This window comes from Lemur catta, chromosome 14, assembly GCF_020740605.2.
Source record: "Lemur catta isolate mLemCat1 chromosome 14, mLemCat1.pri, whole genome shotgun sequence".
Taxonomy (NCBI): Eukaryota; Metazoa; Chordata; class Mammalia; order Primates; family Lemuridae; genus Lemur; species Lemur catta.
Genome location: NC_059141.1, coordinates 65,595,614 through 65,623,456, shown reverse-complemented (window position 1 = coordinate 65,623,456; position 27,843 = coordinate 65,595,614). Strand labels below are relative to the sequence as shown.

At 59.7% G+C, this 27,843-nt stretch overlaps 1 protein-coding gene across 1 annotated transcript; it reads left to right on the top strand.

Annotated features, from left to right (window-relative positions):
* The first annotated feature begins 813 nt into the window (after positions 1 to 813).
* On the top strand, positions 814 to 27,843 carry OGDHL (oxoglutarate dehydrogenase L). The gene is made up of 24 exons (XM_045567974.1): positions 814 to 944; positions 4,674 to 4,878; positions 6,626 to 6,796; positions 10,696 to 10,798; positions 11,171 to 11,286; positions 11,432 to 11,586; positions 12,359 to 12,505; positions 14,159 to 14,249; positions 16,110 to 16,289; positions 16,448 to 16,576; positions 17,297 to 17,476; positions 17,780 to 17,932; positions 18,451 to 18,553; positions 19,084 to 19,212; positions 20,245 to 20,395; positions 21,508 to 21,635; positions 22,537 to 22,715; positions 24,193 to 24,264; positions 24,374 to 24,499; positions 24,584 to 24,656; positions 25,881 to 26,044; positions 26,234 to 26,388; positions 27,135 to 27,244; positions 27,662 to 27,843. The coding sequence occupies exons 2-24, from the start codon at positions 4,675 to 4,677 to the stop codon at positions 27,691 to 27,693; spliced, it is 3,051 nt and encodes a 1,016-aa protein (XP_045423930.1). The 5' UTR covers positions 814 to 944; position 4,674; the 3' UTR covers positions 27,694 to 27,843.

The following is a 27,843-nucleotide window of genomic DNA, read 5'->3' as shown; positions in this document are numbered from 1 at the left end:
TACAGATGTGTTATGCTATGCAAGAAACTTCTGCATATAAATGGAAACAAACCCAATAGAAAACTGGCAAAAAATACAACAGGAAACCCCCAATCTAACAAAGAACGTGACATGCAAGTCGCTGATAATCAGAGAAATGCATGTTAAAACAATGACAGGACACTGCATCTGTTATTCTGGCAATAATTAGAAAGCCAGCATTGCCAAGTGTTGGCTGAGATGTGAGGACTTAAGAATCCTCTTGCATTGTTAATGGGAGTATAGAATCAAGCAGCAATCTTACTCTGCTGCGTTAAGTGTACATATACCCACGACACAGCAATTCATCTCCTAGTGATATATATATATATGTGTGTGTGTGTGTAATTTTTTTTCTCCCAGAGAAATTTTCACGCAGGATCCTAAGGGAATGTGTGCAAAGGTGTTCAACGCAGCGGTGTGGCAACAGGGCAGCGAGGGCAGCCTACATCACTGGGAGAGTGGATGGGTAAAATGTGCATTGTGATAAGGACTTTCATGCATTATCTCATCATCTTTTCTTCAAAAGGTCCCTAAGACAGTAAAACTTTTAATAGCATCCCTATTTTACAGGTGATAAAACAAAAACTCTCCTCCCCTACACACAAACGGCTGCGTATTTTCTGGTACATTCTCCTCAGCTTCAGGACGAGGACCCCGGGTTCCGGGGCTCAGCCCCGCCTGCAGCCCGAGAGCTGCGCCCGCCCGGGCCACGGCGGGCCTGGGCCGTCGGCACCGCGGACAGCGCCGGCCGCGGGGCGGGGCGACCGCGGAGACGTCACCGCGCGCAGTCCCGGGGGCGCGCGCTCGCGGGCGGCCGCGTCACGTGGCCCCGATAATTGGCACGGCGCGCCGCGCACCCCTCCGCGCTGCCCGCTGACCTGCGGCCTCCGGACCCCGGCGCCGCGCCGACCCCCGCCCTCCCGGTGAGCGCGGCGGCCCGTCCCCTCCCGTGCCCGCGCTGCCTCTGCTGCCGTCCTGGGGCCGGCCCCTCGGGCCCTCGCTCCCGCGCTCTGGGCGCCGCCGCCCGCAGTCCGGAGCCTGGCCGGGCCTGGGTGGGAGGAGGGGGAAGAGAACCTGACCTCGGCCCCGCCCTCGGCTGGCCGGCCCGTCGCAGGTCCCCCAGGCCTTGGCGCGCGTCCGTCCGCACCGGTGCGGGCTTTGCGCGCAGGAGCGAGGCGCCAACGGTGGGCCCGGCTTCCCCGCGGGCTTCCCCCGGGAGACTGAGGCCGCCCGCGCTGCCTTTCGTGGCCTGGCCGGGGCCTGCTGCTCGTCGCCCTCTCTCGGGAGGGGTCGCGGGCCCCGCGCGGGGGACGGGGAGGTCCCTGTGGGGTGCACCTGGCGGGACTGCAAGCATCGTCCACGTCTCTCGTCTTCGAAGGCTCCTTAGGGACGGTCTTAACCGCAGTCTCCACTCACAGATGAGGAGACTGAGGCCGAGACGGGCTGGCCCGGCCTGAGGTCGCAGCTAGAGTGGGAAGTGCCCCTCCCACCCCCAGGGAGAGGGACGGGGTAACTCAGGCCCCTCCGGTTGCCTAGGCATGAACCGACCCAGGGCCTCCTCTGACGCTCTCGCAGCCCCTCCCCACGCTGCTTTGGAGCAGGCCCCACCAGGCCCCATCTCCTTCTGTACTTTCCCCACTTCTGAGCCCGGCCCTTCGCCCCTGCCCAGGAAATACACGTACCTCCTCCCTGCCCTGCCCTCTGCCTTGGCCGAGGCCTGCCTTCTCTCGGGTTCAGCAAACTGGAGTTGGGGTTTATTCCTGAGCAAACCTCATCCAGTTCTCAGAACGTGGGGCCAGGGTAGGCCTGAGGCAGTGAGAATCCAGGCTCTGCTGCTGCCCAGCTTAGAGGTCTTGGGGAGGGCCCCCTCCCTAGCCCCTCCCCTGTCCTCTGTTAGCAGATCTCTACAGTGGGCACATTAGGACGCAGTCCTCACCAGGGCACCACGGACAGGGCCCTGTGTGTGGGAGTCTCAGTGGCCATGAGTTTCCACGGTTGTTTTCGTTCTGGGGTTGGGCTGGGCTGGGCATGCTGTGTGTCTCCAGAAAGACCCCCTCAAGAACTACCCAGGGCAACTGTGCTGTGCCGGGCGGGGGGTTGCACAGGGCTCCTGACTCTGGCTCCTTGCTGCTGCCCTTGACAATGCTGAGCCCTCCAGGGCTCCTGGGTCCTCAGGGCCTGCTGGGGGAGGGCTGGGGAAGGCTGGCTGGCTGCCCTCCTGCAAGGCCGGCTGAAGGCCACAGCAGTGTCCTGTGGCTGCCCTAGACTGTTCAGTGTTTGTAAAACACAGTGTTCCCACACTGGGCTAGGCTGGACTCAGCCGGACTTCGTCCCTGCCTGGCCTGAACTGCCCCCTTCCCCGGTGGGGGTGGGGGTGGCGAGTGGAGCAGCTCTGGCTGCAGCTGATGGAAAGTGGTTGTTCCTGGGAGGAATCTGTGCTTGCATCTTGATGACCAGTGAGGAGGGCACAGGCCCTGGGACCACACAGAGCCCTGTCACTCGCCAGCTTAGCTTCCTGTACCTCAGTTTCCCTGCTTATAAGGATGGGCTTATACAGGTGCCCCACTCATGGACTGTTGAGAAGATTAAACGAGCACAGCGGCTGCTCCAGCATCAGTCCTCCCTGGCTGCACGCTTGGTTTTGTTCCCACCGTGATGGTCTCGGGGCCTAGCTTCCTTGGTGGTGGAATGGGGATGGTAAAGCGTCCTGGGTGCTTGTTTGGGTTCTTTTCATGTCCCAGAAGACTCCTCCTGTCCTTCAGGAGCTCCTGGGCCTGGTGGCCAGCTGGGCCTCCGGAGTCAGGCAGAGCAGGGGTTGGGGCCCTGGCTGTCTGCCTGCAGAACCCTGGGGGCCTGGCTCTCGGAGGTGCTGCTCTGGGGGGCCTGAGCGGTCTCACTATAGGGCCTGCATCACTGGCAGTGGGGCTGGACACACAGCCCGAAGCTTCAGAGGCTGAGCATATGGGAGGGAAGCCTGGGGCTTTGGGGCTCAGGGTCCTGCTAAACCTGCCTCTTTCCTCCCTGTTCAGACTTAGTGCTGGTTGCCCTGAGGGCTGCCCCTCTTCCCACCGCCCTGGCTCTCATCAGTTTGGAGGGAGGGAGGGAGGATGGGAGGAGGGAGGCAGGCTGGGAGGGCTGTGTTCTACCCTCCCATGGGGCTTGACCTTTTGTGGAAAGTCCAGCCAGTGGGTTCCTGGGGCCTTGGCTGAGCTGAGGGCAGAGGTTGGGGGCGGGGGTTGGGGGAGGTGACCTGTTGGCTGAGCACAGCTGGCTGGGAACATTGGCCCAGGCAGGACCTGGGAGCTAGTTGTGCCCCAGGATGCACATTTTCTGGGGACTGAGCTGTGCAGGGGGCAGAGGCTGCTTCTGCATGCTCGACCCTGGTAGGGGGGTTCTGGCCCTGCGTCCGCTCACAGACTGGGTGTCTGGGCAGGAGGGCATTAGTTAGTATTCAACAGGAGCTGTCCTGTGTCCAGGCATTGGCTGGGCTGGGGCAGAGGAGGGGGTTCTGCTCACAGTCATAGGGGTGGGGGAACAGAGGTCCTACTTTACACATCCTGTGTAGGACAGGGCATCGCTGTCAACTCCCAGCCTGCCTGCATAGGAAGTCCCGGGGGATCTGCAGGATTGGAGGAGGGTCTTAGAGCTCCTTTCCTGTGGGGGGAAGAGAAAGTACCCCCGACTGAAAGTGCATCACTTAGCAAGTTTCCCTGGGAAGGGCAGGTGACGTGATGGGATGAGATGAGCTGCAGGTTCTGGTTCCTCCCAGCCTGGGTGGGCTTCGGCCTGTACGTACCTCCCTGTCCTGAGTGTTATCGGTCCTGAGTGGCATTGGTCCTGAGTGTGAGCTCTGGGGAGGGTGTGGGAGCAGGGAGGGTGGCTCTGGCCCGAGAACCGGGCTGGGCATGGGGCTGCCTTCCCTTCTGCCCTCTGCCACTCCTCTGGACCTTAGTCCTCCCTGCTGGGAAGTAGGGCCATTGTTGAGGTGTGTGTCACGGGCCTCTGGGCTGTGCCTGGGAGAGAGGACACAGTTTGGACCAGTATTGCAGTTAGAGGGAATCACTGGTCACTTTTGGTCATGATGACTGGAGACCCAGCAGGGCCGTGGGCCTCCTGAGAGTGTGTCCCTGTCATCCCTCATCCCCCGGCACCTTTGCTTGCCAGACCTTTCTCCCTGCTGTTTCTTGACCATGCACGGCACACCCCGCCCCTGTAAAACTCCCTGCCTCGGCTCCAGGGTGGTGGGCCATTTGGCCCACTCCTTCTTGGGGCTACTGCCTGTAGGTGCCCTGTGACCCTCTAAGTGGGCTCTAGGACATAGGCTGGATGTTCCCCGAGGCAGGGCCTGGGTGGTATGTCTCTGCATCAGCCTCTGGGCACCTGCAGGGAGAGGGTGCAGGCTGGGCTGAGTGGGGCTTAGCAGGGCCGGGACTCAGGGCTGCTCAGAATCTACTGATGGAGGTCATCAGGCCTGGATCTCCCACTAGGCAGTGGGGGGGCTGGGAGAGTGTCACATTCACCTGTCTCGTCACTGCCCAGCCCAGGGCCATCGGTGGGACCGACAGGTGCAGACTGAGTGAATGAGTGGCCATCAGAGCCTCTTTCTGCCCTGGTCCTGTCCTTTATGCCTCTCCCTCATTGCCTGTGTCCAGGATGAGTCAGCTGAGGCTGCTGCCATCCCGGCTTGGGGCACAGGCCACCAGGCTCCTGTCTGCACGTGATGCCCTGGGGCTCAGCTGGCGCAGCAGGTCCTCTGGACCACCAGCCACCTTCCCGAGCAGCAGAGGTGGAGGTGGCGCCAGTTACATGGAGGAGATGTACTTCGCCTGGTTGGAAAACCCCCGGAGTGTCCACAAGGTCAGCACCCCCCACCGCTGCATGGGAGGGAAGCCCCTGGGGCCAGGCTGCGCTGGGGTGGTGGGGCGGAGCAGCTTGCCTGCTTGTGTGACCCTGGGCAGGTTTCTTTGCCTCTCAGGTCCTCAGCTGTCCCTGTTTGTGAAAGAGCCTGTCCTCATGTTGGGTGAGGGAAGCCCGTTGCTTTCCTGTTGCTGAACCAGCCGGGGGGGGGGTGGTCTCTCTTGAGAGGCCCTGGCAGTGCCCTGCTCAGCCACACCTGGGACCCGCCCTGCCGCTTGCGCTGCGCTGTCTCCAGACGGCCCCTTCTGTGTGATTAGGGGCATACATATTTATGTATGCAGTGATCTGAGAAAATAAATATTTGCTGATGGTAATAAAAAATTAAATCAGATGAGAGGGTGAAATGTGCAAAGTGGAGTGGCTTTGTCTCCCCTTCATGTACACGCCACAGTCACGTGACCCCAAACCAGAAAGTATGACAGGTTGCAGTCAGAAGGCCCCCTCCCAACCCATCCCATCTGTTCAGTTCCACCATCCCCAGTTTGTTCTTAGTTTCTTCTGTGTCCTTTCCAAGACTGTGTTTAGGTAAACTTATTGCAGACATAGATCTGGACTTACCCCCCTTTCACACAAAATAACGTGTGTCGGGCACCATTTTGCCTGTTGCTTTTTTCACTTGGTGGCACATCTCCAGGATCTTTCCATGTCGGCACATGTGGAGCCTTGTTCTCTTTGTCCAGCTGTGTGGTCACCCCAAGTACCGGTTTATTCCCAGTGTGGCTGTCACGGACGGTGCTGCAGTGGATAACCTTGTACATTTGTCATCTTGCATGTGCACAGCTGTCTGTAGGGTAAATTCCCCATCATCGATGCCTGCGTCCAAGAGGATCTGTGTGTGTAATTTTGATGGGTGTTGCCAAATTGCTTTCCACAGGGATTGTACCGACTGCTGCTTCTGCCAGTGCGGCATGGGCGCGTGTGGAGGCCAGCACACGGCGCTCCCACCGTGCAGTGCACGTCTGCTTTTCGTGTCCACACAGAGAGTAGCAAGCCACACAGCCTCTTCTTTGTTCACTTCACAGCATATCTTGGTGATATTCCGTATCCACAATACTGAATGCACCTTAGTTTTTTAAAATTTCAGAGTATTAAGGAGTTACAAACTTTTTTTACACCTTTTTTTTTTTTTTTTGAGACAGAGTCTCGCTCTGTTGCCCGGGCTAGAGTGAGTGCTGTGGCATCAGCCTAGCTCACAGCAACCTCAGACTCCTGGGCTCAAGCGATCCTCCTACCTCAGCCTCCCGAGTAGCTGGGACTACAGGCATGCGCCACCATGCCCGGCTAATTTTTCTATATATATTTTTAGCTGTCCAGATAATTTCTTTCTATTTTTAGTAGAGGCAGGGTCTCACTCTTGCTCAGGTTGATCTCGAACTCCTGAGCTCAAACAATCTGCCCGCCTCGGCCTCCCAGAGTGCTAGGATTACAGGCGTGAGCCACCGCGCCCGGCGGGTTACACTTTTTTTTTTAAGACTGGGTAATCTTCCAGATTCTAGTCACTTAGGTTGTTTTTACATTGTCATTTTTATAAACAGTCCTGCAGGGACCTTCCACATATGTACATCTAGGCACCTTGGGAAGGCCCTGAGAGCTGTGGTCTCTAGGAAATACCCAATGCCCAGCCTGGGCCACCCCTGACTCCTCCCAGGCTCTGACCTGGCTGCATTCTTGCTTCTGCCCTGCCTAGTCCTGGGACAGCTTCTTCCAGAAAGCCAGTGAGGAAGCCTCTTCTGGCTCTGCTCAGCCACAGCCACTGTCCGTTGTCCATGAGAGCAGGCCTGTGGTGTCGAGCCGGACCAAGACCAGCAAGCTGGTGGAGGACCACCTGGCAGTGCAGTCCCTGATCCGGGCCTACCAGGTGAGAGGCAGCGGAGGCCAGGCTGGGAGGCTGCGCTGGCTCCTGGGGCATGGCCAGGCGCTGGGGAAAGGGGTCTCACTCAGCTGCAACGGCATCTCTCCAGAGAGCTCTTCTTCCAGTCTCCTACCAGTGGCACCCACTTCTCTGGCTGGTCTTTGTCACATTGTCTTTCAGAGCACTTACCAACCCCGGGTATTTTTTGGGCGTACTGATTTGTTTGCTTGGGGGTGTGTCTCCTGGAATGTTGTCTGTCTTGTACACACCGTGCCCCAAGTACCTGGAGGATTACTTAGTAAATAATCAATTCTAGACATGTCGAATGAAGGGTGAGTAGATTGACCCTCATCAGTGTCTGTTTTCTCCTTTAGACTGGGCATTCCAAGACAGGTATACAGCAGGTGCTTACTTAGTATTTATGGGATGAATGAATAGTTCTGTAAAAAGCAGCTCCTTTTGGAGACTTAGGCTCTCCCAGGCTGGGCCCCTGCCCTGTCAAAGAGACCCGATGACGTCCTGTGTTCTTGGTCTTGACTGAACAGGACTAGCTGGAGGCCTGCTCCAGGTGTTCACTCCGTAACAAGCACAGTCGTGTGGGATCTCTCTGGGAACGGCAAAGCCCGTGTGCAGAGGGAATGCTAGGGGATCCTGGGGCCCTTGGCAGAGGCTCCATGGGAGGGCGCAGCGCGCTTGCAGGCCCAGGGTGCAGGGGCGTTAGCAGATGGAAAGGACGCCTGGCCTCTGAGCGAGGCTCCCTCTGTGTGGGGTGGAAGGAGCTCCCTGTGCAGCAGTGGTCCCGGCACGGAAGGGGGAAGGTGAGAGGCCTGGGCTCCCTCGCTGGCCCGAGTACCTGTTGGTGGAGGCAACCCGGGAGCAAACAGCAGCTAGTTGCATTGTGTTTTTCTTGGCTGGCTTAAAGACGCAGGAAGTTATCTAATCACGGACTTTGATAGTGAAGAACGTGGAACGGAAGCTGTATATTAAATGCAGAGTAGCACTGGGGTTCTGGCTGAGGGCCTTGTATTCTAAGCACAGTTCTCAGCTCTTCAGCAGCTCTTCCTTCTTTAATTAGCCAAGACCAGGCACTGGGGAGCCCTCCCGGCAGGGTGGTCCCTGGATGCAGGCGTGTTGCTCTCTTGTGCCTGGTGTGGGCGAGCTCCCACCGGGAGGGCTTTGGCCCCTCGCAGGCCAGGCGAGGCACAGAGTTCTGGTGTGACTCACCAGCACACTGTACTGGGAAACAGCACTGTATTGTTACGGACATTTTCAGCCATTTAAAGGCAGAAGAATAGGGTGGTGACCCCCCCCCCGCCCCGCCCCCCCCCCCCCTCAACACACGGTCAGTCTTGGGTCATCTATTTTCCCTTCCCCCTCGATCCCCACCCCCTGCTGGATCATTTTGAGGGCAAATCCCAGATGTCACCATTTCCTTCATCGGACATTTCAGTATGTATTTCTAGAGATAAGGGCTCCTTAACAAATATGCCATGATATTCTCATATCTAAAAATAATGGTAGTAATACTTAATACTAAATATGCAGTTGATACTGATGTTGGCCTTTTGTCGTAGGATTTTTTTTTTTTTTTTTTGAGACAGAGTCTCACTTTGTTGCCCGGGCTAGAGTGAGTGCCGTGGCATCAGCCTAGCTCACAGCAACCTCAGACTCCTGGGCTTAAGCGATCCTCCTGCCTCAGCCTCCCGAGTAGCTGGGACTACAGGCATGCGCCACCATGCCTGGCTAATTTTTTTGTATATATATTTTTAGTTGGCCAGATAATTTCTTTCTATTTTTTTTTTAGTAGAGACGGGGTCTCACTCTTGCTCAGGCTGGTCTCGAACTCCTGACCTCGAGCGATCCACCCACCTCGGCCTCCCAGAGCTAGGATTACAGGCGTGAGCCACCGCGCCCGGCCTGTCGTAGGATTTTTTAATTGCTTGTTTGAAGCAGGGTTGAAATAAATCCACAGGTTGCCATAGGTCGATGATATGGCTCGTAAGTCTCTGTGCTCTGCCCGTTTCTCTCTCTCTTTTTGTGTGCCTTGCCATTTTTTATGGAAAAACCAGGTTGTTTGTCCTGTGGCATTTTCCTGAGTCTGGATTCTGCTGATTGCATCCGCATGGTGTCATTTCACCTGTCCCATTGTCCTGTGTAATTTCTGTTCATTGGCAAGTAGATGGAGAGGCTTGATCACCAACGAATTTGGTTTTTTTTTTTTTTTTTCAAAATCAGCTTCCTGGTGGTGATGGTGATGGCACTTCAGCAGTTAGCAGCCACGGACAGTCATTTCCTAGCTCCATTAACTCATTGGGGCTTGCAAGAATGGTGATATTCCAATTCTACTTTTCCTTCTTTGTTTATTACCTGAAGTCCTGCTGGCAGGAGAAACTTCTCTTTGTCAGCTCTGCTTATCACACATTTTATAGGAAAGGCAGGATCACTGCTTGAGTTTTCCTTTTATTGACTGATTTTCACAATTATGAGGTGGTTCCCTAGCTTCCTCCAAAGGTGACCAGTGAAGTTTTTCCTTCATTTTTCAGATTCGTTTGAATGCATGAATTTAAACATACTTGATCGGTTTCAGTCTGTTGTAAATATACTGTCCTTATTTTTGCTCAAAATGCATCCTTATTACCAACCCTAGTGGCATTTGAGCACTCCCTTGATGTCTGGCATAACAAAATGTGCCAAGTTCAGTTCGTACATTTCTGCCCAGCCCCGGAACCATCCAGGTCTCCAGATGGGAATGTTCACTGCTTTTGTTTTGGTCATTACTTCTGGGTCCTCTTAGTCATCAGAGCCAGGATGTGTATTTTTTTTAAAAAAGCTAGCCTACATTATGTGTTCGTACAGCTGCTTCTATATACTTCAAATGCAGGACTCAGGGTTTGCCCTTGACCTCATCAGTCTTACGGTACCATCTCCTTTTAAAGATGTCAAAAATAGAGGTTCTCAAAGACATCAGTACAAGGGCTTATTTGATTTTCCCACAAGCTCCATGTAACAGTGTTAGAATAACAGTTGTAGCACTGTCACTACTGACTGGTAACAGAAAAGAGTTTATGAATTTTTTTCTTGAAGTTCTGTTTGTTTTTAGGGAATATTCTATTAGTCAGTTGGAATAGTTCCTCTCTGTGTAGTTATACCACTAAATAGACATACTTACTCATTTGTTTCATTTTACTTTAAATTTTTAAAACTTATTTTTTACAATAATATAAACTATTTACAAGGTTCCAAAGTCAAATCTTCAAAGTAAGATTTATTCTTAAAAGTCTGCCTTCTAGTCCTGCCTCTCTAACCTGTTGTGCCCCATCTCCATAGATGATAATTTTTCTTATTTTATGGTCTTCTTATTTTACGATTTATTCTTCTAGTGCATATATTTACTTGTATGTGTACAAATATGTGCAAATGCATATATTTTCTTGCATATTCCCTTTCTTAGATAATGGGTAGTTCACCACACGCACTTTTCTAGAATTTGCTTTTTTGCTTAACAGTATTTTGTGGAGATGACGTTGCAGTATCAGATGGGGATTTTCCTCCTTCCTTTAAACAGCTCTGTCGTCCCCCCTTGTGGATTGCCCGTATCCACAAACCAGTCTCCTGTTCATGGACAATGGGGACATTTCTACAATTTGACTATTACTAATAGTACTGCAGTGGGTATGGGTCTTGTCTGGTTTTCACCAGATGCACATTGTACTTTTAAACTGGGTTGAGCTCCTGCTACCTTAGTGGCCGTGGCTGGGGTCTTGTAGGCAACAGCGCAGTGGCTGTGGGGTGGAGGCGTGGAAACTTGAAAATCCGAAGTGGGAAGTGAGGGTCCCAGAACCTTGGCTTTGGTGAAGGTCTGTCCAGCTGGCCCCAGCTCTGCCTGCCCTTTTCCCTTCCCCCAGATCCGGGGCCACCATGTGGCCCAGCTGGACCCCCTGGGGATTCTGGATGCGGACCTGGACTCCTTTGTGCCTTCAGACTTGATCACAACCATCGATAAATTGGGTGAGAGTTGGGACGCTTTCCTGTTGCCATGGCAATGCTGATCAGGTGGCTCAGTAAGGGGCTCTTGGGCCCTGCGGTGCCTTGGGGTCCATGTAGCCCAGACAGCAGCCACAAGGCTTCCCTCTGACCTTGCCTGTGTACGTGTTTCTAAGAGGGACGTCCACTCTTGCCCAGCTGGTGCCCTGTGCTCAGCAAGCTTGAGAGCCTCATCTGAGCCCTCCCTTGTGGTAGCAGAGCCATGCTCTAGCTCTCGGCCCCGCTCCCCAGGCTGGACCTGGAGGGAGGGCACTGGGGAGACCGAGGGACCCCACCTGGGCCTGACCTCCCTCCCCACTCCCTGCTGCCTGGGCTCTGCTGCGCCGCCGCCTGCAGCCTTCTACGACCTGCAGGAGGCTGACCTGGATAAGGAGTTCCAGCTGCCCACGACCACCTTCATCGGGGGCGCTGAAAGCACCCTCTCTCTGCGGGAGATCATTCGGCGCCTGGAGGTGAGCACAGGCAGGTGTCAGCCACAGCTGATGGACTTCTCTGGAGTGCACTAGAGGGAGCGTGGGTGCACTCCGGAGAGCCCCAGACTCCAGGGTTGTCGTCCCTCTTCCCGGCTCCTGGTGGAGTCCCCACCTGTCCCCCCAGAGCACCTACTGCCAGCACATTGGCCTGGAGTTCATGTTCATCAACGACGTGGAGCAGTGCCAGTGGATCCGGCAGAAGTTCGAGACCCCTGGTGTGATGCGGTTCTCTAGTGAGGAGAAGCGGACCCTGCTGGCCCGCCTGGTGCGCTCCATGAGGTCGGCACTGCCCCGGGCGACCCGAGTGGCTGCAGGGCCTGCTCCAGGGCTCTACCAGATGTCCCAGGCCCTGGCTAAGAAACTAGGCGGGTACCTGGCCAGGGAAGGCAGGACTGGATTGGCTAATTCCCCCACCCCTCGCTGTGGAAAGGCCCTTAGGAGGAGTGTTGGGACCAGGTGCTCAGGCAATTTGGCCAAGAGCTGGTCAGGTGGGCAGGGATGGGGCTCCAGAACATGGCGGCAGGGGCGCTCTGAGCAAGGGCAGAAGTCACAGGGAGTGGCTGTGGGAGTTGGGCGGTCCTGGCTCTGCCTGCTGGGCTCCCTGAAGCTGGGTCTGCCCAGGGTTGAGGCGCTTGGAGGAACACGTGGCCCAGCTGCCGTGTGCAAAGCGGATTCCTGAGCAGTGGGGTGTGGGCTGGAGGCTGTGTTCAGCCAGTGGAGGTCTTTGGGGCTCGGCAAGGGAGCCCTTTGCAGTGTGGCTGGAGGACGGTGGTCTGGCTGAGAAGAGGAGGAGGGTGGCCGCAGGAAGGGGTTCTGGGTTCAGGCAGAGGCCTTTGGTTCACCTGGGAGGGCCCAGCCTCCCCTGACCCCGTGCTCCTTGCTGGTGGGACAGGCACAGTGCGTGCGGTGGGCCCTGCACCACGCAGACGGCCGCAGCGGTGGCCTCGAAGTTTCCTGTGTCCTGGGTGTTGGGCTCTGAGCACTCATGAGCTTCCCCCGAGACCCCGAACCCAGTCCTTCTCCATCCCTTCCTGTCTCCTCCCTCAAGCAGGTTTGAAGACTTCCTGGCCCGGAAGTGGTCCTCGGAGAAGCGGTTTGGCCTGGAGGGCTGTGAGGTGATGATTCCGGCCCTCAAGACCATCATCGACAAATCCAGCGAGATGGGCATTGAGAATGTCATCCTGGGGATGCCACACAGGTGGGCCTCGGTCCCCAGCCCGCCCGCTCTCCTCCAGCCCGGGGAGGGAGGGAAGGGACGGCAATCAGAGCAGGGCCTTGGTGGGAGCTGCCAGCAGTGGGGGTGGCCTGGAAAGGTCCCAAAGTCCCTGGGCCTGGCCTGCTCCTCCCAGAGCCACGCTGGGCCAGGGACTAACTGGTTCTCTGAGGCTCCCTTTCCCTCTGGCTGTGTCGCCACTGTTCCTTGGAAGGCTGGGATTTCAGAAAGAGGTGCACTGTGCTTCTTGAGGTCCCTATGGATAAGGAGTTGTGGGGAGGCTTCTCCCAGGGAAGTGAGGGCAGGACCTGGGCAGGTGGCCCGGGCTGGCCCCCTGGACGGAGGTCTCTGGAGGTGAGCTGAGGGTCTCTGCCCTATGTGCAGGCTGCCTGCCTGTTTCCCTTGACCCTGACGAAGACTTGGATGGTTTGCCCAGCAGCTGGGTTTACCTCTGAGCCCAAGCCCGAGGGCCACTGCGGAATGCAGCCTGGGGGACGGGGACCCTGGTGGCCAGGGGTTCTAATGAAAGGGGCACAAGAGGATGTGCTGAGTGGTCTTGGGGACAACATCCTCGGCCTCCCCTGTGACCCAGGGAGCTACTCGGGGTCAGGCCAGCTCCGGGCTGCATCAGCATGAGGTGGGGACATTGAGGTGCATGGTGCTGCCATGGTGGTTGGGCTGCCAGGAGCAGGGTTTGTCTGTCACAGGCTCTGTGCCCTGAGGGGTCTGGAAATGCCCAGTGTCTGGTCAGAGGGGCAGGCAGAGCTGGCCCCGTGGCCTGGGGTGGCCGGGATACTCGGGGCTTCAGGTCTTGGGCTGTTCGAACAGCAGGAGAGGATGGTGCTTGGTGGCCAGGGGTGGCCTGAGGAGGGCCGTGGGAACAGGGGGCTGTTCTAAGCCAGACCAGGCCCCCATAGTGGGGGAGGGGACTCCTGCAGCCCCACGGAACAGGGGAGAGGCCGACCTGGGAGAGGCCAGCCCTCGCATTGCGGGGCCACCCAGGGCTGGAGGTTGGGCCTGGGGCTGCTGGGCTGTGTGGGGCGAGTTCTGAGCCACCTCTTGCGTCCCCGTCAGGCCGGTGCCCACCCCCAATTAACGGCCCCCCATGGGAAGTTCAGGCTGGGCCGGAGAATCCCCTGGCTGTCCTCCTACCCTCACACCCCACCTCAGCTACCCTGGACGGGTCCCCTGGTGACTCCTGATCTGAGGGTCAGTCAAGTCCCCTCCCCCCTGTCCTGCCACTGGCATCACGGAGGGCTGCCTGTCAGCGACTCTGACACATCAGCAGATTAAGTTGGGGGCAGGGAGGTACCAAGGCACTGGGTTGGGCTCAGCTTTTGGTGGGGGGTGACTGCGTGGCTGCCGTGTGGCTGGGTGGCCCCTGCTCCTGAGGGCCCTCTGACTGGGACCCGCTGGGCTATCTGCCTGGAGGGAGCTGGCTGGCCGGGCCCACTCACCGGCCTTGTAGACTGAGGCAGGATGGGAGGGCTGGGCCTCGCCTGGGCTCCACCGGGGGCCCCACCCCCACATGCTGACTCGAGTAGGTCCCAGGTGGGCAGGCGGCGTGGAGATGCTGGGCCGGGGGCGGGGGGGAGGCAACATTTGTGCCAGGTGAGAGCCCGGCCCCTCTGGCTCCAGGGGCAGATTGAACGTGCTGGCCAACGTGATCCGCAAGGACCTGGAGCAGATCTTCTGCCAGTTTGACCCCAAGCTAGAGGCAGCAGACGAGGTGGGTGCCATGCCCAGGTCCCGGCACCCCTGGGGGGCCTGGTATTTGGGAGGTGGACCAGGAGTTTCAAGGCTGAGATGGGCCTTGCGATGCACGGCCATGGAGGAGAGTGTGGGAGAGGGGCTGGATGCTTGCGTGAGACCCTTAGGGCTTTTTGGAGCAAGGGCTGCAGTCTGTGATAGCCGGGAGGGCCCTTGGATGATCTGGGCCAACTTCTCAGGTTCTAGCTAGAGAAACTGAGGCCCAGAGAGGGGCAGGGGGTTGCCAGAAGTTACTCACTTCAGCTTGTGGGCCCCGGGAGGGCCCCCTCACTCATTTATTAGCCCAGGAGAGCCTTGGGGGGGCACGGGGGTTTCCTGCGCCCGTCAGTCAGCCGAGGAGATGCTGCTCCTGCTCCCACCCCTTTCCTGGCACGCACGTGCGCGGCACCCCCGGGCCTTGGCCAGGCCAGGCCCTCAGCCCACACTGCCGTCCCCTTTCCCTCACCCGCTGCCTCTTTCCAGGGGCCCGACCCGCCTCCCCTTCTGGTGATTTTCCTGGTCCCCTGGGCAGTGAGCCCGTCACTCCCTCCTCTGTGTCCCTTTGCTCTCAGGACTGTCTCTCCTCCGGCTGGCTCCGGCCTGCCCTGTGTGTGCGCGTGTGGTGTGCAGGCGTGCACGTCCAGAGACATCCCACACGGGCGCAGACACGAATTTGTCCAGTACGTCCTTACGTGTAAGAGGCCGCAGGAGCAGCTGTGACGCTGTGTGGCACCTTACTGTTTTCACTTAACACGTTGTTACCGCTCCCTGCCAGCGCTTGTGCAGCTGCCCTGGGCTGCTCACAGCCACAGAGTCTTCTGGGTGTTAGGGTGGGAGCAGGTCCTGGCTCACGCATGGGCGAGGACATCTGTTAGATTTGTCTGAGAAACGCAGTGGCTGGGGCTGAGGTGGGGCTAAGTGACCCTCCAAGAGCTCACATACGCCGGTGAGGCCTGCGCGTGTGCCGGGGCCACAGGGCCTCCCCCGTCCTCCCTTACTCCGGCCGGGCCTTTCCCCTTTGCCAGGGTGACAGGTGCAAAAAAGGATTTTGTTGTCATGTGTTTCTTTGTTATGAGTTCGTTGAAGTGTCTCTTCACATGGTTTTGAGCCATTTGCATGTCTTTTCTGTAATTTTCATTCATGGCTTCTGCTCTTTTTTCTATAGGGTTTGGGGCTTTATCTTAACTGATTTGGAAAGTGTTTTGCATATTGAGGGAATTAGCTCCTTGCCTGCATGTGTCTTATTAACATTTTTCTCAGCTTGATTTTTTTTCCCTAACACTGTGCATGGATTTGCTCCCCCATGACAAATTTATTAGATTTTAGCTGTTTTATCTTTTATGTTTTCTAGGCTTTGGATCTTGTTTAGAAAGTCAGCCTTCCCTACTCCAAGATCATAAAACATGTGATGTTTTCTTCCAGTGCTACACTGGCTCCGTCTGCGTGTGCGTGTCATGTGCTGTGCGGAGTGGGGCAGGGATTCCACTCCAGCATTTCCCCAGAGGCCTGGCCGGTGGCCTCAGCCCTGGCACTTAGGAGTTGTCCTGCATCCCCTGCTGTCACTGCTGCTGCATGCTGGGAGGCCCTTCTTCCGGGTGCTTTAATCCTGCCCTGCACGGTGGGCAGTGTGCCGGGAGGACGCAAGTCGAAGGTGCAGAGGGGTCTGATGAGGGGTGGCTCGTCGTGGGCTCTGAGCCAGGGCCCGGGGCAACCTGCCTTCCTCCCGCAGGCCGGCAAGAAGGGGCAGTGTGACGAGGAGTGTGCCGGCCTGTGGGCTTGAGCATCTGCCTGTCTGGTGTGGGAGGGGGTGGGTTTGTCACACGCCCACTGCCACCTTCAGGGCTCCGGGGACGTCAAATACCACCTGGGCATGTACCACGAGAGGATCAACCGCGTCACCAACAGGAACATCACTCTGTCACTCGTGGCCAACCCCTCCCACCTGGAAGCCGTGGACCCTGTGGTGCAGGGCAAGACGAAGGCAGAGCAGTTCTACCGTGGGGACACCCAGGGCAAGAAGGCGAGCGGCCTGGGCTCTGGTGGCGGCGTGGGCCCTGGGACCTGGGCGTTGGGGGAGGAGCTCTGGGGGCTGGGTCCCAGGTCTACACAGTGTGGGTGGCAGGTCTGGGCACACAGGCCGGGGCACGGGTCCCTCCTGGCTCACACCCTGCCCTGCAGGTCATGTCCATCCTGGTGCACGGGGACGCTGCCTTCGCTGGCCAGGGTGTGGTGTATGAGACCTTCCACCTGAGCGACCTGCCGTCCTACACCACCAATGGCACCGTGCACGTCGTCGTCAACAACCAGGTGAGGGTATGGGCCACACCAGGGCTTTGAGAGTATTGCCCCCATTCCCGGAAACCCATTCAGGGAGCTGAATTGCTGCCTCGGTGATGCACAGGTGCCCATGTACACCGGCACGTGCGTGTACCCGTGCACACCGGAGAAGGTTGTGAGGGTGAGAGGAGTCCGGGGTAGCAGGTGCCTCGCAGGTGCTGTGGGACGAGGTGTTCCCTTTAGCTCTGCACGGGTGACTGGGTCTCAGGACACAGGGATCGCGGCACCCTTGCTCTAAGGCAGCTGTGGTGATAACAGCTCATCTTTTGATCCTAGAAAATCCTGCATTAACTGCCTTACTTGCATTAAGTTATTTAATCTTCCTTGAATAATCCTGTGAGGCAGGAATTTAATGAGCCCTTTTTATAGATGAGGGAACTGTGGCTTTGGGAATGTAAGTACCTCGCCCAAGGTCATGCGCTTAGTAACTGGCGGGACTGGCATTCCCCAGGCCCGTGTCCCTCACTACCGGTGTGTAAGGTGACTGGCAAAGGGGGCAGGCGTGACTCCCCGGAGTGGCTGCTGTGCCGTGGGAGCTGCTGTCATGTCTGATTGCAGGGCTTTTCCCCGACACCCCATAATGTCCCACGACCCTCCCCAGCTCCATGCCCCTCCCAGTCTCTGAGGCCAGCACCATCGGCCTCACTCTGATAAACAGGGCGGCGCCGCCGGTTCTTCCTGCCTCCGCAGATTGGCTTCACCACGGACCCCCGGATGGCCCGCTCGTCACCATACCCCACCGACGTGGCCCGGGTGGTCAACGCGCCCATCTTCCATGTGAACGCAGATGACCCGGAGGCTGTGATCTATGTGTGCAGCGTGGCAGCCGAGTGGAGGAACACCTTCAACAAAGACGTCGTTGTGGACCTGGTGGGTCTGAGGGTGCTGAGGCCAGGGCAGGGGTAGCTGGCCCATCCCCGCTGTGCTGCCTGGCCAGGTCTCCAGCATCGTCAGGATGCAGGGCTGGGAGCACTTCTTGGGTGGGAGATTTAGTGCCACCAAGAGCAATCTGTGCAGAGCCCTGGGGCTGGGACCTTCATTCAGTGATAGGTGGTAGTGGAGCTCTCGGGGCCTCAAAGGGTGTGCCCTGCCCGATGTGCCCCAGTTTTGCCGGGACAGCATTGACCACATGGCATGGGGGCAGGAACTGAGCCCCTCTGGCTGCCCCTGCAGGTCTGTTACCGCCGGCGTGGCCACAACGAGATGGACGAGCCCATGTTCACGCAGCCGCTCATGTACAAGCAGATACACAGGCAGGTGCCTGTGCTGAAGAAGTACGCAGACAAGCTCATTGCTGAGGGCACGGTCACCCTGCAGGAGTTCGAGGTGGGCGGGCAGGCTGTGTGGCCACCCAGGACAAGCTGCGGGTGGGGGCCCTGGGGGAGTTGCAGGTGTTACCAGCCCAGGGCTGGGGACTCAGGATTTAAAGGTGTAGTGAATATGGTCTTTGTCCCCAAGAGCCCCTGGTTACCAAAGGGGACAGAAAACTAAGGACATGGTTATAGCCGGGTGAAACACAGTGAGCACTGCAATGTGGGGGAAGCCCAGCCCCGGGCAGGAATCCAGGAAGGCTTCCTGTAGGAGGTGGCCCTGAGCTGGGATTGTCCCCACAATTATCTGTGACGTGTTGGTCCTCCTGCCTTCAGGGAGCTCTGAGAGCAAGGACTGCAAGTCCTCCCTGGGTCTCCCCCAACCCCTTGCTGAGCATACAGCAGGCCTGCCTGGCGTGGGGTGCCTGTCCGAGATCCCCCTGAACTCTGAGACTTTGGCCTCTAGCCAAGGACAGCAGACAGAGAGTTCCAGCGTCCCTGCCTCCGTTCAGACCTTCTTCATCCGGATTGCAGGAAGAAATCGCCAAGTATGACCGCATCTGTGAGGAGGCCTACGGCAGGTCCAAGGACAAGAAGATCCTGCACATAAAGCACTGGCTGGACTCCCCCTGGCCCGGTGAGCTGGCGCGTGTGCCTCTGGGGCGCCGCTGGGCCTCAAGTCTGGCGCTGGGACCAGGACTGGAATGGCCCTGGTGAGAGCAGCCACTGCCCAGGGCAGGGGCTAAGACCTGTGTCCCTGAGGCTCCCAGGCTGCGTGGGGACGAGTTCTGCAGGTCGAGGATGGCGTTGCCTCGGAGCCCGTGTGGCCAGTGCCTCCTGGAAAGGGAGGCCGGGCCGGGTGGGGGAGGAAGCCCTGGAGGCAGATGCTCAGGCCAGACGAGCTAGCTGCATCTCTGTGCTCCGTGCCACGCTTGGAGGGCCTCCCTGTGGGGCAGGCTAGGTCAGCTGTGACCCCAGGGCCCAGGGGCCCAGGTGACAGCTGCAGGTGTGGCTGTCCAGCTGCCGCGGGTCCCAAGGTGGGCTCAGGGTGAGTCCAGGTACCTGTGGTGCTGTGAAGCCGAGGGCCCCTTAGGCCCGGGGGACAGGCTGACCTGGGGACCAGAGCTACCACTGCAGGGACTTGGATGGAGCTTCTCTCCCTCTCAGGCTTCTTCAACGTGGACGGGGAGCCCAAGAGCATGACGTGCCCGGCCACAGGCATCCCTGAGGATGTGCTGACCCACATTGGCAACGTGGCCAGCTCTGTGCCCCTGGAGGACTTTAAGATCCACACAGGTGAGGCTGTGCAGGCTCCAGCACGGGCCACTGTCCCAGTGCCAACACTGTGCCCGGCAGGGAGGGCAGCTGGGATGCCAGGGGAGGGGTGTGGCGTGTCCCTGCCCGGCCCTTCAGCAGGTCAGCGCAGCTCTTGGAGCCTCGCCTGTGCCCCCGTGAGGTGCCTGTGGCAAGAGCTCCTCTCAGGGTGGGCAGGTACGGCTGCCACGCTCGCGGCTGGGTGCCAGCGGCTGGTCTTCGGTCATCACCTGGGATTTTCCGGATGCCTCTGCCAGGGCATGGCTTGTGCAGGCGTGGAGCAGGAAGGCAAGGGCTTCCCGCGGGGGCGGAGGGTCTAGGCTGTGGGCAGGACTCTGCAGGCAGGAAGGACACAGGCTTGCTGGTGCCTGGGTGACGGGGGCAGTCCCACCACCCTGGGGCTCCTGGGCTCTGGGTGCTCATTGACTGTACCCCCTCAGCCCCGTAGGCTGTGGCCACTGTGGCCTTTGCTTGGGAAGTCTGGAGGCCCCCATGGCTGTACTGGGGCACCTGTGTACCCCCTGACCAGCACATCGCCGTTCCGAGGGGGTTCCTTCACAATGTGCATGGAAGCCCAGGTGTCCTGAGGCACCCGCCGATGGCATCTGGGCTGAGCGCCTGCTCTGTGCCTGTGTCACAGCTGGTTCCGTGCAGGTGTGGGTCCGACGGGCACGGCCTGACAGCGTCGGCCGGCGGGCCCGGTTCAGACCTGAGCACCACGGCAGTTGTGTGGTCTCGAATAAATGACTTCCCTCTTCCGAGCCTCAGTCTCCTCTGCTGGAGAGCAGGGAGTCTGCCTCCTCCGTGGGGTGGCCTTGTGTCAGGCCGTGTGCAGTGCCTGGCACGGGGAGGCCGGCCCCTCGTGTTGGCTGTGCGGGGTGCTGGTGCTGGGCCGGGACCCTGCTCTGCGGGAGGTGTGCACTGGGCACATGCGTACCCTCCCCAGGTCCCACGACTGTCCCAGGTGGGTTGCCAGGCCCCTGTAGTCCTCAGGCCAGCCCTCCCCTCCCACAGGCCTCTCTCGCATCCTGCGGGGCCGCGCAGACATGACCAGGAGTCGGGCGGTGGACTGGGCGTTGGCAGAGTACATGGCCTTCGGCTCCCTGCTTAGGGAGGGCACCCACGTGCGGCTCAGCGGGCAGGACGTGGAGAGGGGCACGTTCAGGTGAGGGCAGGGGGTCTCCTGGCCCAGGGCGTTGGCCTCGTCCCCATCGAGCCCATTCAGCAGTTCGGAGTCAGCATGGGGCATCTGAAGTGGGAGCCGGCCCTTCCTCCTGTTGCTGGGCCTGGGGGGCCGCACACAAGGCCCCTGTCTCGCCGAGGTCTTCACTGGTCATCACAGCAGCAGCCCCAGCCTCGGGCCGCAGGCCAAGCCAGAGAGGGCCACCGGGCCACCTCTGACCTCCACGGGGACAAGTGTGCAGAGCGGACTGCTAGGTCCAAGCTATCAACTGGTATCAAGCTTGTGGTCATCTCTGGTCCTCAAGATCTGTTTTTATGCATGTGTGTGAACTGCTGTCAAGCCAGCCTTCCCTGTTTTGTTTGTTTGCAGTTGAGTTTTTGAATCCAGATGGGGACTTAAACTTGCCAGTTGTCCGCGTCACATCTCCTTTGGTCTGGGACCCTAAGTGTTTTGGATCCTGACTTGGTCAGATCCACGTATGTTGCTGAGCCAGGGTGGCGTGGCTTCCAGGACGCAGCAAGCCGGCTTTCTCATGTCCTGGTTGCTCAACCCCACTGGCCTTGCTCCCGCCGGGGCCCAGGTGGCTGCGCTGATGCAGGCTGAGCTGCACGTCACCCTTGCCAGGCGTGGGTTTCTGCTAGGCAGCCTCACTGCGCCAGCCTCAGGTGCTGCACAGCGTTCCTGCCTCCTGAGCTGGGACGGGGCAAGTGAGATGGTAAAGGGGCCAGCAGGATGCACAGGGGGACAGTGCCCCGGGGTGTGACCTCCTAGGGTCTCAGGCTCCACCCAGCACCCGAGAGGTCTCATCGTGTCCCCTCTGTGAGTAAGAAGCTGAGACTCGGGGAGGTGCCACAGCTCGCAAGTCCTGCCCCAAGAGCCGCCGGTGCACCGCATGTGGGCACAACAGGCAGGGGCAGGGCTGGGGATGCTCGGCCGGGCAGCCTGGAGGCTTTCCACGGCCTTCTTGGGTGCCGTCCTGTGGGACCCTGCAGGTTTCCTGGGACAGTGACGAAGGCTTGCCTGCCTCCTGCTGCCATCTGCCCTGCTGCAGGTGAGCAGGTGCCAGCCCACCTGCCCGGTCTGTCTCTTTCCAGTCACCGGCACCATGTTCTCCACGACCAGGAGGTTGACCGGAGGACGTGCGTCCCTATGAACCATCTCTGGCCTGACCAGGCCCCCTACACCGTGTGCAACAGCTCCCTCTCGGAGTACGGAGTCCTGGGTGGGTCAGAGCTCTGCCTGTGGGTCAGGTGGGCCCTGGGACACCTGGGCACCAGAGACGGGCCAAGGTCAGGGCCTGGGAGGGGCTGGAGAGGCTCAGAGGCCCCTGGGGGGGCCGGGTCCAGGGATGGCCCTGAGGCTGGTGGCTGGGCTGCCCCCACCTGAGGCCATGTGGATGATGAGATCCGTCCCATCTGGGCCTCGCAGGGATCCCAGCCGGGGGGCCCTGCTTGCCTTGAGGGGGACTCTGTGTGTACCAGAGCCCCTTCTCTGACACCAGCCACACTGGGCGCAGACGGGGAGCAGCAGAGTCAGTCCACCACGGCCGCAGCTGCCGACTATCCCCCATCCTGGCCCGGCCGTCCCCACACTCCTGAGCCCCATCTCGCCGCCTCTGCCCTGCATCCCAGCAGCCCTGCACTGCGGTCCCGTCCTGGCTCCGGGCTGCCCTGATGGTGTTCCCTGTACACCCTCTCCTGCGGCTCGTTAGCCAGCTGGCTTCCTCCTCGCTGCCCGCCCCCGGACGACAGCCAGCCCCTCTGGGAGATGCAGCTGGGGCTGTTCCTGCCCCGTCTCCTCAGCAGCTCTGCACGTGTTTTGGGGGGTTCCTCTTGGCGGGTGGTCCCTGCTGCTCCCCGGGATATCTTTAGATACCCTGATTTAGATAAGGCTGGGCCTGGCCACACGTGATGTCAGGGCTGAGGGTGGCATCTCTGGCACGTTGCTAGCTCCTGGGAAGGGACGTGCTGCTCTTTGATCCCAGGGAATGCCTGGGCCCTTCCCGGCCTGTTGGGAAGGATGGGTGGGGGCAGGGAGGGTGTGCAGAGACAGCGCTGGGTTTGCCTGGAGCCACTGCCACCTGGTGACAGTGTACAGCAAGCACCATCTTGGTGTCTGTTTAGGCTTTGAGCTGGGCTACGCCATGGCCAGCCCCAACGCCCTGGTCCTCTGGGAGGCGCAGTTCGGCGACTTCCACAACACAGCCCAGTGCATCATCGACCAGTTTATCAGCACCGGCCAGGCCAAGTGGGTGCGGCACAACGGCATCGTGCTGCTGCTGCCCCACGGCATGGAGGGCATGGTGAGGGCTGCGGCAGTGGCCGGGGGCCCAGTGGGCTCTGGCAGACCTGGGATTGGCGGGAGGGACACTGGCCCCTTGCTGGGTTGGGTGGTGGATGCCATCCAGAGCCCTGGAGCACCGGGGCCTGCACACCTGCGTGTTGCAGCTGCTGAGGTGACGATGATGCTGGCAGCAGAATTAGCTGCCACGTGAGGGAGCTTATTGTGCGCCAGGCATGTGAACACCTTCTCTGTGCGTTGACTCTTGCAGTCGATACAACAACTTAATGAAGTAGGTCCTGTTCCCACTTTCCAGAGGAGGAAAGCAGGCACAGAAAGGTGGAGTAGCTTGCCCAGGGTCACACAGCCAGTAGCTGGGATTTGAACCTGTGCTGTACAATACTGCCTGTCCTCTGGCCCCCTCCTCTGTGACCTGCCTGTACAGCCACACTCGGGGTAGAGGGAAGGTGTGCAGGCTGGGTGTACCCTGGGGTGGGGAGGAAGGAGCAGAGTGTCATGTGATGCCACCTCCTAGGCATGTGGCAGGGAGACAGGCAGGGGACAGGAGGAGCTGGCTGTGCCGGTGCAGGGCAGCAGGGCGCAGGGTGGGCTCGGCCGTGCCTGGGCTGTGACCCAGGGCAAGGCCTTCTGTGCCCCTGGGTGGTCAGGCTGCGGTGCGTGTCCCGAAGGTCCCGCTCAGCAGGGACTGGTCGTCTGGCTGGGACTCAGCAGCACCGTGTCCCCGAGTGGCACGTTCAGTTCTGTACACTCTGCGCCTCGTGCCGTGGCGTCCTCGGGAGACTGGGAGCTCCGCGAGGAGAGAAGCGACCTGCCCACGGCTGCCCTGCTGTGAAGGCCAGGCTGGGTGCGGAGGGCGCGGCCGGCCGGTGCCTGTGGTGCTGGGTCCTCGGGCTGCTCCCAAGGGGGTGGGTGGTGGCCGTGGGACAGGCCACTCCGTCCCTCGGGAAGCCGGCCTGCAAACCCGCGTGGGCTCGTCTTGCCCTCACAGCAGAGAGGCCCCATGGTGAGGCCCAGGCGGGCCGGGTCTGCCCGCCCCGGTGCGGGGCTGCGGGGTCGTTCCTTGTCTCCCCGTGCCCTCCCCGTCTCATCCGTGAAGGGAGGGAAAGGGGGTCTCCTGACGGGGCTGCTGTCAAGATTAGTGAGTGATGCAGGCGGGGTTCCTAGAACTGTGCCTGTGCGCAGCACATGTTCAATCATGGCAGCCACTGTTCCAGAATGTTCCAGGGAAAGAGTGTCTCAGTGCGGGCCTTTTGCTTTTCCTCCCACTGTGCACATTCACACGCCACTCGCTGGCCCTGGCAGACCTCACTGCGAGGGTGGCCGTCCTGCTCGTCCCCCGCGGTCTTGGTACTGTCCTGTGGTTCAGACTCCAGCGTGAGGGCCCCTCCCCCGAGAAGCCCTCCAGACTGTGCCCTGAGCCTGGGGGCCCCTGTGTCTGTCCCATGGGGGCCAGCTGGGGCCATGGCATTTGCTTTCAGGGGCCAGAGCACTCCTCAGCGCGGCCCGAGAGGTTCCTGCAGATGAGCAATGACGACTCAGACGCCTACCCTGTGAGTGCTGCCCTCCGTGCCCAGGACAGGGGTGCGCCCCGCTGTGCCCACAGGGGCAGGGGTCCCAGACGGGGTGCAGCAGGCAGCCACCCCCATCCCGTCCCCGCAGGCGTTCACCGAGGACTTCGAGGTGAGGCAGCTCTATGACTGCAACTGGATTGTGGTCAACTGCTCCACGCCGGCCAACTACTTCCACGTGCTGCGCCGGCAGATCCTGCTGCCCTTTCGGAAGCCGGTGAGTCTCCGTCCCCTTGTGGCACAAATGCGGGACCTTGGCCGGGGTGGGCAGCTGGCAGCTGGGCGTGTGTTTCCCTTCCAGCTGATCATCTTCACACCCAAGTCTCTGCTGAGGCACCCGGAGGCCAAGTCCAGCTTTGACCAAATGGTGTCCGGTATGTGCCTGGCCTGGGCGTGTGGGGCAGCCCACATTGGGGTGGTGGCCATGGAGTGGCTTCTCCTGGGGCTCCGTCCTCCCCTCTGCCTGTGGCTCTGCTGGCCCCACAGCAGCTCCTGGCACAGTCCCCACCAGCCAGGGGTTGGGAGGTTGGCGTGGTGGCCAGCTGAGGCAGGCCAGTTCGGGTCATTTGGGCTGAGCTCCAGGGCCAGAGGAGAGCACTGGGGCCCCGTTAGACCCGAGCAGGGCTGGCTGAGGCCTGGCGGAGATCTGCCAAGCTTGCTCAGTGTCATTCATTCAGACATTATTGGCCCCGGGGACCTGGTGTCCCCTCCAGTAGCCCTCAGCCTCATTTGCCTTGCCTTTGTCAAGATAAAACACGTGAAGGTGCTGAAATCGAGATGTGACTCAGAGGAGAACCAGAGAGGGACAGGTGTGAGCCTGGCGGAGCAGAATGTCATGGAAAATGGTCCTGGCTGTAGGGGAGGGCCAGGGGCTGGCCGGGGAGGGCCTCGGCATGGACAGGCATTGGTTTTGTGTCTGTGCGTGTTTGGCTGTCCCCTCTGGTATGGGCGGGCAGCTGAAGTGGCAATTCAGAGCTCCGGCCTCGGGACTGGACCACCGGGGCTGACTGCCTGGCTTTCCTCCTGGGCCCTGGCTGCCGTTCGCCGTCTCTGCCTCAGCGTGGGGACACAGGGATGTGGGGACTCTACAGTGGCCTCCTGAGAGGTTTTGCAGCATGCTTGACCTGGTGCCTGGCACGTGGTGTGAACTCAGGAAGGACACGTGAACAGGCGTGGGGATGGAGGCTCGGCTGCAGGGTTGAGGGAGGAGGACTGTGCAGTGGCCTCCTGTGACAGCTGCTTGGTGAGGGGGCCAGAGTGCCCTGCAGGTTTGGGGCAAAGGATGGTGTTATAGATGGGTCCATCATGTCACCTTCTCTGTTTCCTTTGGGGCCGTCCCCCTGGCACCCCAATGCCCACCCCCTTAAACGGTGCTGCTCCCAGGGCTCTGCCCGTGGCTACTTCCCTGTCTCCACCCCTCTCGCTGTGACATCTCAGGGTGTCATCTGCCCCGCTCCACCTTTTGATCCAGAGATGCCCACTGCAGCCACAGGTTCAGACCCGGGGTCAGTCTGAGTGGCCAGGGAGAGCCTGGGCAGGCGGGCCTGTTTCCTGAGCTGCTGAGCCCTCTGGGTACCGATGCCCCGTCGCCCCTCCAGGGACCAACTTCCAGCGGGTGATTCCTGAAGATGGGGCCGCGGCGCGGGCTCCCGAGCAGGTGCGGCGGCTCGTCTTCTGCACGGGGAAGGTGTATTACGACCTGGTGAGGGAGCGGAGCAGCCAGGGCCTGGAGGAGCAGGTGGCCATCACGCGCCTGGAGCAGGTGTGCCCGAGCCCCTCGCATGGTCAGCGTGGTGGGCAAGGTCCCATCGCCAGCCGTGGCCGGGACAGCGTGCCAGGCAGGCCAGGGTAGGGGCCGGTGAGGGGTGGGCAGGCCCTGTGGCTCCCGTCCTGGGGCCCTGGAAACACTGCCCCTCCCCAGCTATGTTCCGCTTTGTTCCTGCCTCCCCAGATCTCTCCCTTCCCCTTCGACCTGGTCAAGCAGGAGGCAGAGAAGTACCCAGGCGCGGAGCTGGCGTGGTGTCAGGAGGAGCATAAGAACATGGGCTACTATGACTACATCAGCCCGCGCTTCATGACCATCCTGAGCCGCGCCCGGCCCATCTGGTACCAGCCTGGGGCGCCTCTGCTGGGCCTGCCCGGGGCTCTCAGACTCGGAGGCCCCGTCTGGGCTCTGCCTGCCCCAGGGGCTGTGCCGCAGAACTGGCCACTGTCCTTCTCTGAGCCGCATTTGAAAACTGAGGAGTTGGAGCCCACAGTCCCTGCCAACTGTGTGTGCTCTGTCCTTGACGGGACGCCTTCCCCATCGGGGACGGAGCATCGCCAATACCACTTCACAGAGAGCAAGCCTTTGTGCTTGTTCTGTAGCCGGAACTGAATTAGAGAACCTGCTGCACGGCCCAGACCTCTGCCGTGGCCCTAAGGACAGCTATGTGGCCCCGAGAGCCTTAGGCTCTTCAGCTCGACGACAGGGTGATGCTGAGCTTAGACCCAGTGCGGGTATAGTCCCGTGAGGTGCTTGGCACAGAGTGGGCGCCCGATGTTGGCATGGGTTGTCCTTAGGAAGGCAGAGAGGGGCATGAGAAACTCATGAGGAGCTCTGAGGAGCATTTGCCCCCAAAGACTTAGGGTTGTGGCCTCATTTGTTGTCCTCATGGACAAGTCCATTGACACGGTGGTGGCAGTTTCTCCCATTCTGTGGCTGGGTAACAGCCTGGCCCAGGCCCTGCAGCTCTCTGGGAGTGGTGCCGGCCGCGGCTTTGCCATTGACCTTCCACGGATACTGCCCCTGCGGTCCTGGGTGGGTGCGGACCCGGCCCAGCCCTGCCCTTAGCCCGTCTCTCCTCCTCCAGGTACGTCGGCCGCGACCCAGCAGCGGCACCGGCCACAGGAAACCGGAACACTCACCTGGTGTCGCTGAAGAAGTTTCTGGATACTGCCTTCAACCTCCAGGCCTTTGAGGGCAAGACATTTTAGAGCTGGGCAAGGCCAGCTGTGGGGTCAGCTGGGGACCCAGGTGGGGAGGGACAGGGGCTGCGGGGCCCTGGGATGAAACAGGCTCTCGCAACCGGTGAGGCCAAAGAGCAGGCCCTGCTGGCTTGGGTGTTGTGCCAACCTCGGCCTTCGCGTTTGCCTCAGAACCTGTCAGGGCTTAAGAAGCCGAGGGGCCTGACAGAGAGGATGCAGTTCTGGAGTGTTCCCCCAGCTGCCCTGATCTTTCTGGATTTCTTGTGTGGCATATCCATCCGTATTTGTGTCTCAGGACACACGCCTGGGAGGCCTGTGTCCTCGGTCTCTCCCCTCCTGGCAGGTCTGGCCACCACACCCCCATCCTTGTTCCGCTGCAGATGCAAAGGGATGTTGTCTTTTGTGCTCTTAGAAACAGGCATTGCAGCACTGACAACCAGATGAAGCAGAACCACGCCGGGTGATTTATACGTGCTCTGTTTTATGGGGCGTGCCCTACGAGACATGTCAGCTGCTGTGTGAAACGCAGCCAACAGCTCATGTACCAAAGTAGGAAACCAAATAACAGAAATAAAAAAAAATGCTTAAGAGAAA

Bases quoted from the DNA above. Each gene is read 5' to 3' on its own strand.
- OGDHL (XM_045567974.1), top strand. From the start codon at position 4,675: ATGAGTCAGCTGAGGCTGCTGCCATCCCGGCTTGGGGCACAGGCCACC. The intron at 6,797-10,695 runs GTGAGAGGCAGC...CCCTTCCCCCAG, and splicing joins CCCTGATCCGGGCCTACCAG to ATCCGGGGCCACCATGTGGC. The intron at 21,636-22,536 runs GTGGGTCAGAGC...GTGTCTGTTTAG, and splicing joins CTCGGAGTACGGAGTCCTGG to GCTTTGAGCTGGGCTACGCC.